This window comes from Eublepharis macularius, chromosome 4 (assembly GCF_028583425.1).
Source record: "Eublepharis macularius isolate TG4126 chromosome 4, MPM_Emac_v1.0, whole genome shotgun sequence".
Classification (NCBI taxonomy): Eukaryota; Metazoa; Chordata; class Lepidosauria; order Squamata; family Eublepharidae; genus Eublepharis; species Eublepharis macularius.
In genome coordinates this window covers 126773264-126786983 of record NC_072793.1, presented here as the reverse complement: position 1 = coordinate 126786983, position 13720 = coordinate 126773264, and the positions used below count along the sequence as shown (strand labels likewise).

Sequence of the window (13720 nt, the reverse complement as noted above, 5' to 3'; positions counted from 1 at the left end):
TTATCCTAACTTAGACTAGCCTAGAAGATGGCCCCGTACTTTGACACAGCTGATCAGGCCACCTGGATTCATGCCACAGTAACATCAAGACTAGACTCCTGTAAAGCATTCTAAGAGCGGAACTACAAGTGACAAAAGGCACAGATTGGACACTTGTCAGCTTCCCTCAAGTTTTGATGGGAAATGTAGGCAGCTTGGCGGAATGTTGGACAAGTGACAGTTGAAAAGTCCATTGGACAGCAGTCAGAGAGCCAAGCTGCAAGACTAGGATGCCTACATTTCCCATCAAAACTTGAGGGAAGCTGACAAGTGTCCAATCTGTGCCTTTTGTCACTTGTAGTTCCGCTCTAAGTTTCCTCTCAAAGTCAATTTAGAGACTCCAGCTGGTATGAAATGTTGCAGCTCATTTACTTTCAGGAGCTGGGTGTAGCATGCATTTTTCCCATTCTGCAGTCACTCCATTGGCTACTCAGTAGTTACTGGGCTCAATTCAAGGTCATAATTATTACATTCAAAGCCCTTCATGGCTTAGGCCCCTCATATCTGCAAAACCACCTCTCTCCCTATGTTCCACCATGGCAGCTTCATTCCTCTGAACAGGGCCTTCTACAGATACCAACTTGCAGCTGGGCTAAATCAACAACTGCCCATACATGTGGTAGCTAGCTCCCACTTTGAGGAATAGCCTGCCTGAGGAGGTCAGGAAAGCTTCCACTCTTTTGGTTTTCCGCAAACTATGCAATCCTGAATTATTCAGGAGGTTTTTCTACTCAGGTTGTGGGTCTGTGTCAAAAGTAATAGCTCAAAGAGATACCTTGGTAAGGAACAGGGACTATAGACTAGGCTATTGGGCACTGTCTGCTGATGTAAATACATTCCTACTGTGTAGTTGGGTTTTACTAAAGATGTCGTGTTAATTATTTATGGTTTAAAATAACTAAGTTTTTCACATTTGCGGCTAGCATATCCTATTGTATCTGTTTTCATTGAATGTTCTAACTATCGATCATGTTGTATTGTTGCTCTATGAATGCCCTAGCTATTGTTTATATTGTATTCACTTGCAGTATGTAATCCACCTTGGATGTCAGTAAGAAAGGTGGACTATAAACAAAAAACAATAAGAAGAGTGAACTCAAAAGTTTTAAGTAAGTCTCAGTAAAATAAAAGATAACCTGAAGACTCAAACCTAGATTTAAAATAGATTTTTTTGCTTGTTTCTGTGTGTTCATAGGATGTATTTGAGAACTTTCTGAGCTTCACACCTTGAATGATCTATACTACGATTTTGTTGGGTAGATATAGTTATACAACATATTAAATCCCTACAACTCTTATGCACATACTAGAGTCTTCACTTTTTACTGTTCTCCCATTAAAACGGCTGCTAGGCTGAGAGGGCCAGTAAACAAATTAAAAACCATTCAATAAAGATGCTAGGCCACATGATCATATGCCCAATGAATCATATGAATTAGACATCACAAAACAAGCGGCCCTTGGCCACCACATCAACAATTTCGTCAGGGCCATTTTACAGTTCAATGTTCTATCTCATTCCCTACTGATGACCACAGAATCACCCAGGATAATATTTTCTCATTGGGAAAATGCCATTTTTCATCATCATTGTTCATCCCAAATGTCCAAGATGAGTTATTTTGAGATTATTAGGAATTTAAAATCAGTTAACAATAAGTCTCCAGTGAGTAAGTGGCTTCTGGCCGAAATAACATAAATTGGAAATAGTACTTTATCTAAATATTAAACAAGTTCAATGATAAAATGTGGTTATTCATAGATCCATTCCTAGAAAAGAGTCACTAGTAATTTATCATTCAAAATAAATATTATTGTTTTGTTTATTTTAAATTACCTTGTGTGTCTTCATACTCAGCAGAATCAGGGCAAAGATTATTCAAGTAATCTGTGGGAAACAATCAAATAGAAAGTACAAAGTAAGTCTCAGATAATCAAAGAATCCTTTTTTGATCCAATCAAATGCTAAAGCTACATTTCTGTGATGTCCTTAATCTTTTATATGATCATGTACACAGTAATGCAAGTCAAAGGGTTGGCAGGTTTCCAGCCCAGACCCTAGATTATTGAAGCCATTTCTGTCTCCATTCAGGGAATGGAGTCTAACTATTTAAGCCCAAAGACTGTTCTTATCTGGTCTGTAGATTTGAACATTCTTTCAGATATATACTTTTATTTCCTTTTTTAAGATTGGGCTCTGTTTTGGGCTTTGAACATAAAAAACAAATTCACACTGACTTTGCATGGTCCTAAGGTTGTACAACACATGATACTGGGAGTTCCATATATGGAACTATTTTTTTTCTTTAAAGTATATTGTATGGGAAGCCCAATTCTAATTGGGACCATGGTGCAGGGGAAGATGGGGTTTAAACATGCCATTTGTGCAGCTCTCCTGATGAGCCACAGCTGGGAGGGATACTGTTTGCCTCACTGGGCAAACATACAGGTAGATGGATATCTGTATGTGCTCTCCAGAGCTATTTCTAATTGGATAAACACTGTGGGGGAAGAGCACCTTTTTTAAACCCCCTCTCCCTTTGTGGCATAGTCCAGTTCAGAATCAGGTCTCTCTGTGTGACTAAACCCCCCTCTCTGAATGCTCTTTACACAGAACTCTCAGCATCATGCGAAGCTGAATCTTCCATTATGAGAAGCTGAGGAATATGTGCATGAACTTTATTTTTGTCGGCAATTTCATCTCAGTAAAAATACTGGCCTGGATTCAATGATGTTTTATCATAAGTGGAAGACTTCTGCTTGAATGGATGGGGGAAGGGAATCTAAGATGGGAGGGGGGTTGAAGTCGGAAGTGCTGGCAAAACATGTATGTTAAACATGTGTTCCTCACTTGTGTACTTAAATTTACCAGATCAGTAGCTGCATTAACTTTTTCTTCAGTTTTACAGGCAGGAAGTGCATTTCCAAGCCATCCTCCTAGGACAAGGTTAACAAGAACCCTAAGTCCAAGATCAAGGCCAAGACATTTTCAGGGTTTTATTAGCCCAGGAAGGAAAACCAAATGTTGTGTTGCAGCATGTTTGTCAACTGAAGGAATTTGTTTTTTGCTTGTCTTCTTCCTTTGATTACTGATTCAGAAATGTACATTTTGTGTACAAATGCATGTGAGAAAACCTCTTGCCTTGCAAAGAGCTACTTCAAACTTAATGCTGTTGTAGAGTAATAGCAATCACATTGTGCTTGTCCATACTGCTCATAACACTCATAAAATTCATACAAAAGGATTTTAGCTTTGCAGATTTTTTGTTCCATGCATATAAAAAAATAGGATTTTTTTTTAAAAAATCAAACTGCCAAACTGCCTAATCTAACAGAATGTAATGCCTTTGTCCACTAATTCTTTTTCTGAATTAATTTTGTCCTAATTAAGTTTCATTTGAAGTAGGAACTCCTATGATAAATTAAATACAGAGAAACATAAACTGGTTTCCAACAGTTATGTTTGACTGCGGGGGGTGGGGAGGGGGGGGACCTAATTCACATCTAAATGAGACTTAACGTGGGTAACAAACTTAAATAGGCTGATGATGGAATCTGTTATTTCTGGACCTCTTTGGATAAAGGGGACAAACTGTTACAACAATCAATCTGCAATATCTAGTTGGGCTACAAACAAAAGCTGTCTCTGGTGACTTGCTTAGCCCTTCCTAATGATTCACTGCTGTCTATAGTAATTTTTTCCCAAATGTGTATGGCAAGTCACTAACACTGCAGCTGTGGTTCTTTGGCTGGTCATCTTAAATCTATCTCGTAATGCATTTCATTCTTTTGTTAAGCAATATAAATAAAATCAACAATGCTGAGAATTATGAAACTCTGTTGTGAGATGTAATGGCCTTTTAAGAGAAAAAGGGGTGGGGAGAGGTCATCTGTGCACCTCTTAGGAAACAATTGTCTCCCTGCTGGGAAAATGAGATTTAAGGCAAGGGCACTGGTTGCCATCTACTGTCTAGTAACATATGCTTGACGTAAATGAGACCTAAGCATGAATTTCAGCTTGTAAAATAACGAATATGTTTAGTCAATGTCAGAGTTCAAAACGCTTGCTGGAAATGAGTAAAGATAAATGATTTTCTAGATCAGGGATGGCTAACTTCTGTATTCACAGGGGCCATTCTATTCTCTGAACATAGATCTGGGGGAGCAAAAAGAAATGTATTTGGAACACAACATAACACTCTCCCTTTTAAAGTTGGTGTCATCCAATAATAAAGTGCTTTCCAGTTATGGAACACAGACACTCACAAATTTCTTACTACTCAAAATAGGTTTACCAACCTCCAGGTGGGGTCTGATCTCCAGACAACAGAAATTAGTTCCTTTGGAGAAAATGGCTCCTTTGGATGATGGTGGACTCTATGGCATTATATTCCCCACGGAGGTTGTTTCCCTCCCTAAACTCTGCTCCCAGATCTCTAGGAATTAGGGCTGCCAGTTCCCCGGTTGGGGGCAGGGGATCCTCTGCTCCCAGCCTTTGCTTCCGCCACCACTCACCTGGCTGGCGGGGAGAAAGGTGCAGGGAATGGGTCCAGGAGGCAACAATATTACTTCCAGTAGTGATATCATTGTGTTGGATGTAGGAATGCTCCCATGCTTCACCTGGGGCCAATTTGGGTCCCAAACGGGCCAATTCTTAAAGAAACTGCCCCATGAAATGCACGGGAGCATTCCCATGACCAGAGAAATGATATCACTTCCAGAAGTGATGTCATTGCGTCGGTGCTAGGAGCCCATGTGCACTTTACACCTGTGCAGAAGTTCTTCAAAATGGTGAATACCATGTCCCCTCTCTCCCACTGGGAGAGTAAGGTGACCTGCAACCCTACTAGAAATTTACCAACCTGGAGCTGGCAAACCTAACTCAAAAACATGTTTTTTGCTTTTCTTACTAAGTGAAAATGTGGGCAAATTTTTCAAAATCATATTATCATTAAAATTTGGTAAGGTCAAATAAAATGGCACCATGGCCAGATCTGTCTCTGGTGAGCACAGCCTGATCATCACGATTTTAGGTCCGTGGAGTCAGAAGCAAGGGCTCAGTTTAATATTTATGGGCTTAATATTCCAGTCTTCTTCACTAAGATTGAAGGTGCTCATAGGAGACAAGCTTGTGTCAATCCATGTTCAAACATCAACCCCAGGTTCTGCTCATGGAAAACTCCTGAGAGGACACCACGTTTGCTGGGTCTACTGTGTGAACTAACCTAAATACATCCTTTATCATACAAGGAACTTCTGTCAGATGATAAAGGGAGAATATTATTTTCTAAGATTGAGCTCATTCAGCCATGCAATAAAAATATGGGATATTAGTAGAAAGGAAATTATTTTCTCTGGGAGATATGTAAGCAATGATATTTAGTCTTCTTGATTAAAGTATATATCATTGTAATGATTAAATTCAAATTCATATTGACCTCCATATCAACCTTGTTTTTAAGACTCTAGATTTTTGCACTTGATTGGCTTTGCGTGTGCTTCTATCAGAGCTAAGAAATAGTTGCCCCCTAAAGGCTCCTCAAAATCCCCTTATTTTGTTTTGATATTGAATATTCTCTGAAATTTCACTCTCTGAAATTTCACTATCAGCAGTCTGACAGATGACATGGAAATTGCCATTTAACAGCCAATGGGCAGGAAGAGTTGAATTCTGATATTTTCAGTGCATTGCAGAACTTCTGACCTGCTTACTTACTTATTATTTATTTACTTTACTTACACCCCAACTTTCTCCCCAGTGGTGATCCAAAGTGACTTACATCATTATCCTCTCCTCCGTTTTACCCTCAAAACAACCCTGTGTGGTAAGTTAGGCTGAGAGTGTTTGGTCTGTGATCACCCAGCAAGCTTCCACTGCAGAATGGGATGCAATTCTGGGTCTCTCAGATCCGAGTCCGACACTAACCACTGCACCACACTGCCTCTCACACTGAACCTGCTTAAAAACAAGGGCTATTGATATTTGGCTCACTCATCACACTAACTGGATTCAACTCCAAATTAATATGAAAACAAAATGCATGAATTTCTAAACACCATGGGCCTCCAGGGCAACCCTGTCACCTGGAATGTTGTCCCCTTACCGCCCCCCCTCCTCCATGGCCCTGTTGCCAGAATGCTGAATATGAACATACCCAAACTCATCTTATTTAGACAAATTATTCTATTGTAGCGACCTACCAAGGTATAGCCCATTTCATGAATGTTCCTTATTAAGGAAACCAAACCATGAAAGCATTGGATGAATTAGTTCGTATCACACAAAAGTTCGTATCACACTAAATCTGTGAGTCTTTAAGGTGCTGTTTATATCCAAACATTTGGAACAACCTTACATTAGCATCTGGTAGTCACTTATTCCTCAGAAGATTAAAAACAGCTGAGGGGAATGAATGAGTTCCTTTTGACTTATATATGATCAGCGTTCTCAGACTAAAATGAAACTATTAATCAGTAGTGCAAAGTTCAGTTTAGTCAGTTCCCTTTTTCTATTAACTGTAGGCCCCTCTAAACTTTATGGAGCTTTTTACTGGCTGAATGTGAGTGGACTTCATTGCTTCCTTTTCACACATGCCCCTTCATTCGTCATCTCACACCTCTCTCCACTAGAATACAAATGTTCTCAGTTGTGTCTTCCATCTATACATCTAATGCTTCCTCTTCTGAACTTCCATGTCTAATGTCATGTTTGGCATAAATGTGAATTTTCACAATCTACACACACCTACAGACTTCTCTCAAGATGGCCTAGAAGCTTCCTAATTCACAATACTATTGATGAAGGTAACAACTGGTGGGCAGGAACATCATAAAGCTGTCTTGTGCCAGGAAAAACCCTTCATCTCATCTAGCCCACAACTGTTTTCTCTGACTGGCAACAACTGCCCAAGATTCCAGGCAGAAGCAGATTGGAAAGTAAAAATGGCCCTGGAGCAAGCCCAGCTGAGGGGCCTTTGTGGTGCTACAAGCCAGTGCTGCAGGGCCACTCACCTCTGTGGTGCAAGCAGTGGGCATTAGCTAACCTTCTGCATCCTCCCTGAAAACTGGCGGCAAAGTAGGAAGAGATAACTGACAAGCTGACACCAATTGTTGTTGATAAAGGGTCTGAGCAAAGCAGCCGCTGAAGCACTGACAGTTGCTGGGGCTTGGCTCTCATTTCTTCTGGTCACCAACAGCCCTCTAGGATAGTGGACCACTGGGAAATTTCCTTGAAAGTTAAATGGCCCGTCCACCCCTGATCGCAGCCCCAGATTTTCCCTGGTGCTATTTTAGATCTTTAAAGCTGGAGAAGACATGGATTGAATTTTGTACCTTAGACATATAAAACATATGAGGTGCCGCTGAGCTATGGGCCCTCCCCATATTCTCAGGAGGCTTATTCTCTCTGATAATCTTGGGGTTTCTAAATCATAGATTAACAAACCCTTATATGTTGCCTCTGTGTTTTCCAATAACAAATTGTAAACAAATGGTTAAAATGTTTATTTGTTTAATTGCTGGTTTATATGAAGTAGATCTGAACATTCTCATAATTCACAAATACATTTACATTTGGGGCTCTGTGTGAATCTTCTGTACTAAAATCCCCCCCCCCCCAATCTTGGCCTTTATTCTGCTTCCACCATACCTTGACCATGGTCTTGGCAGACAGTACTAGTAGCCTGTGCAAAGGCAGTTTCCCTGGTGGGGAAAGGGGAATGGTTGCTGATTCTCTCTCCCACTGCTGACCTCTACATTGCACCATACTTGGAGGGGGGCGGTTCTCTAAACTATAGCAGGAGGAGGAGGGGAGGGTAAATTCCATTCCACAAGTGGAATGAACACTGATTGTTCAATCTATTAAATCATCTCTTCAAATCAGAACATGGTCACTTTGTGGATCAGAAATGAGTGGTACACCTCATCTATTTTTGTCCATTACAGTTGAAGGAGAATGGTATTATTGTACTGTCATATATTTCAAATATATTTTTCTTTTGTAGCTCAAATGTAGTGCTTTGTAATCTGTATAAGTTTCTATACACTTTCTATTGTTATTTCTATTTCTTTTTCAAATAAAACTTCATTTTTTTAAAAAAGAGAGAGAGAATGGTATTAAGGTTGCCACATCCCTCAGGGGCAAAAGTGCAGGGGGAGGGGAGCAGGTATGCACCTCCTGCACTCCCCCATTGCACTAAAAAATGACATCATTTTCTGGCACAATGGGGGAATTGCAGGTCACATCAAAGCCCAATTCATTAAAAATCGCCTCCAAATGGCAGGGGGTAGGGGCAGGATTTTCTCATCAGAATCATTCTGATTCTGCTTGATTCTTTTTTTTTGTACTATATCCTATCAATCTCCAATCTCCAAAGTGTGAATGATAAATAAAATCTATTCTTTGATAATCATGATAATTTTCATTTACAGTTTCTTACCTAATAAACAATTATTATTCTATTCGTGGTATCATGAAGACAAGTGATTTATCTTTTTACGGAATGTCATTTGAATCAGGGTCATATGGGGAGGGGGCATATGGAATCTTTGTCATATTAACAATCTCTTCAAATCATAACATGGTCACTTGGTGGATCAGAACACCACATATATCCATTTTTCTCCTCACCCCCTATTTTCAATTTCCTCCATTGCAGTCCCAAGATGCGTAGCAGGTACTGCACTTAGGGTGGAATTCGCCCAACCCTCAATTGAGAAGAGAGCATGGATTACAGCCTTTAAATTGTTCTTGAACAAGGAAATTTACAAGGACAATTCAGGGAAAGTAGGTTTTGCACATTTGATCTCGCAGGATACCTATAAGAGTAGCCGAACTAATTTAATTAACCAGAAACTAAAAATTCTGGATATTGATATAACATCTTTACAGACAAATGAGGCCCTAAGAGTTATAAAATTAAAACTAAAGGATCTTGATTACAGCAGTACTCTCCAGAGAGCCAGACGTACATGTTCGGGCTTATCCCTGGGACTTTCACCCCCAGAGGCTATTCCATCTTATTGCTATTCTTTAAAGATTCCAGCTCAACGCAGAGCCTTCACGTTGGCTAGACTTAACTCCTTCCCCTCTAAAGTGCTTTCTGGTCGTTTCTCTGGACTCCCTTATTCTGAACGAGTTTGTGACTGTGGACAAGGAAAGTTAGAGACCTTGGATCATATAATAGTTTTTTGCCCTAAGTGGAGTAAGGAAAGAGAGAGATTTATTATTCCTATTATATTAAAAGAAAAGCTTCCCTTCCTTCCTTGGGCAATCTCAGTGTTATTGTCTGATAACTTTCCTGACAATCAAACCTCTGCTATAGTGGCTTCCTTTTTAGCCACGGTGATAAAGAAACAAAATCTTCATGAGTTTAGATAGTTTAAAGTGATAATGACGAGTTATGTCTGTGTGAATTGGGTATGTTCAAGTGTACAGTTCATATTTTGTTGGTGTTTGTATGGCTTATGGCTTCGCCCGGAAAAGCAATAAACATATTATTATCATTATCATTATCATTATCATTATCATTATCATCATCATCATTATTATTATTATTATTTCCTCCATTCTTTTTTCTACTCCCACTCTGTATCAAGTTCTGTCTTTCATTCTCTTCCTTTCTTCTTAAAAAAAAAAACTTTTAAAAGACAAAATAGTAACAGTACCACTCATATGATGCATTATACGTTGGGATATAAACTTGGTTCACAAACTGATAGTTAAGACCAGTGATTTAGGCTAAGCACAAAACATTTCTATCTTGAAGATGGAATGTTGAAGTCTTGCTCACCTGTGAGAAGCATATGGTACTGGAATATGCGCTGCACCACTTTCAGAAGCTGATGTTTCACATTCAAGGCACTGCCATCATGAATCTGCTGTTCTCAAGAGAAGGCAAAGTGGGGGAAGAGATCAGAACTCATCAGTAGCTAACATGGCACCTAGAATCAAATGTCTGGCAGTACATATCTCCAAAAAGATGCTATAAATGCATGTTAAATAACACTTTGGGAAGACTGACCTACCTCTCAACGCAATCCTCTTTGGTGGCAAGAACTGACAGCCCAATTCTGGATAGATCAACTCAAAACCTTACCAAGTCTACTCAATGGGGCTTACTTCCAGGAATGTGTTATTAAGGTTTCACTGCGTGTGTGGCCTGCTGATCGGAAAACATTCCTGTATGTTATACATCTGCTGAACCATTCTCCCTCTTTTTTGTGACCTTGAACAGCAGGCTGGACACCTAGGCAGCAGAATAATGGCCAGGTCCACAACATTCCAATTAATGACTTCATTAATTTTTCAATTCTGGTGAGTTATAATAATTATATTAACTAATGGAGCATTTATCATTTGGGTTTGATTATTTAAGGTCTGAATGCACATACCTAAAGTGAAATACTAGTAGAACTATTCTTCAGTTCTGTTCCCCAGGATTGCATTCACAGCTTCTCCTACTTACTCCTTCCCCAGTCTTTTTGTTCACTTTTGCGCAACCTGCAGTCCTGATCATGGTTGCTGGTGGGGAAGGAGGTGGTGACAAAAAACACAAATGGAAGAAGCCATCTCCTGTTTCATTGGTAGTTACAGTGCAAATCTTTGGGATGCATCTTGGAAATTCATTCTTTATCATATGTTATATATGTCCTTATATATAAAACATCTCTGCAGACCATCAAGAGAGATTGTAAGGATTATCTCTAATCTTTGATCTTAGAAAAACAGCCAGTTTTCCCTGATGGGGATGTTACACATGGGGATGTTACAACATAGGTAATCATCCTTTGCAACACTCCAGAACCAGATCATGAGCCTGAGGACCAGACTTAGTTATATAGCAAAGTCTGCATTCCTATTGCCTCTCCAGTGCTATGATGCTCCATGCCCTCTTATTAGGGCAAAACTATGTCAAGGCATGGAGGACAACTATGCAAGCATATAATTCCTCTCAGGGCTGGCGCACCCATTGAGGCCAGGTAGGTGGTTGCCTCAGGGTGCGGGGCAACGGAGGGGGCACCAGAGGAGGCACTGGGGGCAGAAGTGCGCACCATGGAGCTGCAGCCTCCCAGCCCTCCTGCTCCGTGCTGCCACTGCCGCCAGTACATGCCCCCAGCCGGGCGCAGCAGCCACGGGCAGGCATCTGGGGTGGTGCAGGGCACTGAGCAGGAGAGCTGGGAGGCCACCCACGCACTGTCCCAGCCACCCGCCGCAGCAATCGGCCCGGCTTGCGTGCGTGCCCGTGATGACACCGCTCCTGATTCCTCTTGATATCAAACTTTATAGCTGAATGCCTAACAACAGGGCACTAAATTGAACCACCTACAGATAAAGTACAAAGTTCTGTACACTTGGAGGACTCCATGTGTATGCAGAAAAATATTTACTTTGCAAGAAAGAAAGAAAGAAAGAAAGAAAGAAAGAAAGAAAGAAAGAAAGAAAGAAAGAAAGAAAGAAAGAAAGAAAGAAAGAAAGAAAGAAAGAAAGAAAGAAAGAAAGAAAGAAAGAAAGAAAGAAAGAAAGAAAGAAAGAAAGAAAGAAAGAAAGCATCTATTCCCTAAACAGTTTGATAAGGATGGGATATTCTCCAGGAGACATGGAATAGGAAGCTAGGAGAGCCATGAATGTACAGTCACTCAACTGGCTTCCTATCAGTTACGAGCCCAATTCAAGTCACTGGCTGTCACTTACAAAGCTCTCCCAGACTTTGATCCATGGAATCTACGGGACTGCCTCCCTATATTCTACCATGGCAACTTCACTCATCTGATCAGTCTTCTGTAGGTACCACCCTTTACATGGGTAAAATCAACAGCTGCCCATAGGCATTCTCTGTGGTGGCCCCGACATTATGGAATGGCCTACCTGAAGAGATTAGGAAAGCTTCCACTCTCCTGGCCTTCTGTAAATGATGCAAAACTGAATTGTTCAAGAGTGCTTTTTGCTCAAATGGGAGGGCCGTACTGTCAGAAAGAGATCCACCAGTAAAGAGATAAGGAGGGACCAAAGACTTCACTACTATTTCTGTAAACAATGAGGGACCATAGAGTTCACTACTATTGCTATAAGCAGGGCTGGATCTAGGGTTGCCGGTGCCCAGGGCAACCCTAGTCCGACCCCTTCACGCGCGCACTCCCAGCACTGCGTGATGACATCATTTCGGTGATGTCATCACGTAGGGCAGAGCAGCGGAGGCAGTGTGCGGGACTGGGAAGCTGCCCGCGCCATTTGCCTCGCTGCAAGACAGGGGGCGGCTGGCTTGCAGCATGCACCCTGTCCTGCGGGGCAGGCAAAAGGCAGAGCAGGGAGCTGTAAGGCTGCCTGCACCATTTGCCTGCCCCACAGGACAGGGGGTGCCCGGCCACCCCTGTCCTGTGGGGCTGGCAAAAGGCAGCATGGGAGGCTGCAAGACTGCCCGCGCTGCCGCCCGCTGGTAGCTGCTCCCGGCGCCCCCTCCCTGGCAGCGCCAGGAGCATACTACCCCCCCCCCCGCCCTCCCTCGATCCGGCCCTGGCTATAAGTATGATCTTACTGGGTAGTTCCTATGTTGTTTAATATATCAGTCATGGAATCTGTCTAAACTCTGTTTTAACACTGTTAAATCTTTAAATCTTTCTTTTCATTCATTCATTCTTTCTCATTAAATATTGCAAACTGCAAAATACCCATTACATGTATATTGAAATGTCATGATATTGATTGTACTGACTCATACCATGTAATCCGCCTTGAGTCACAGTGAGAAAGGTGGACTAGAAATGATGTAAATGAAATAAATAAATGTTGAGAGCAGTTTATTGTCAACTGAAGAGAGAGGAGAAAAACAAATGTTGTGGAAATTGGCCTACTCAAGCACCTAAAACTTACTTTATTTATTTATTTGTTTTTTTCTTTGTTTGTTGGTTGGTTTGTTTATTATTTTGCACTTCTATCCCACCTTTCTTCCTCGTGGGGACTCAAAGTGGCTCACATCATTCTCCTCTTCCCCATTATCCTCACAACAACCCTGTAAAGTAAATTAGGTTGAGGGTGTGTGACTAGCTCAAGGTCAGGCATGGCAAAGAGGGGGATTTGAGCTTCCATGGCAGAGCAGTGATTTGAATTTGTGTGTCCGAGATCCTAGTCTAACCATTTCACCACATTGGCTCTCTAACTGACTTACTGAGCCAACAAGTTTCTCTGCTAATGAAAAAAAAGGCTATTCTGGGTATCATGGAACCTGCATGGACAAAAGCCAAGTGGAACAGGGGCTACATTAAGGAAGAAAGACTGAGTGAAAAACCTGGCTATATGTAACTCACTTGTGTCCTGGAAGGGGAGGTGTGTGTCATGGAGAAATCTACAATGATTTATTCCTCACCACCTGCAATTCCTCATGGCCTCTGACTTGTAGGGACTGTAATGGGTGCCATCAGCTACACTGGGCGTGACTCTCAGCACACTTCACAAAAAGACTCATGGGCATATATGATCCATGACAAATAGGCCCCTTTGACCATCTCTAAGATATAGTTTGCACATTTTTGCCACAGGCATGATAATGTACATGAATACCCACAGCTAACGTCAAAGCTAAGAACTTTTCCAGGAGAACTTAACATTCACCCTGTACGCAAGTCTATAAAGGAAGCATCCCTCAACCTGAGCTTATGACTTCTAAGGAAACTGCAGGAGCCTGAC

The 13720-nt window shown here is 41.3% G+C and overlaps 1 protein-coding gene across 3 annotated transcripts in view; it reads right to left on the bottom strand.

Moving 5' to 3' along the window:
• FGD5 (FYVE, RhoGEF and PH domain containing 5) overlaps nt 1–13720 on the bottom strand; it is a 197480-nt gene that overhangs the window by 47480 nt on the left and 136280 nt on the right. For 2 of the 3 annotated variants that reach the window (XM_054978381.1, XM_054978379.1), the window contains exons 8-9: nt 9831–9918; nt 1877–1927 (exon numbers count right to left, since the gene is read on the bottom strand). In XM_054978381.1, the coding sequence (XP_054834356.1) occupies nt 1877–1927; nt 9831–9918 (139 nt within the window). The remainder of the gene's footprint in view (nt 1–1876; nt 1928–9830; nt 9919–13720) is intronic. The other variant, XM_054978380.1, reaches the window with a different exon arrangement.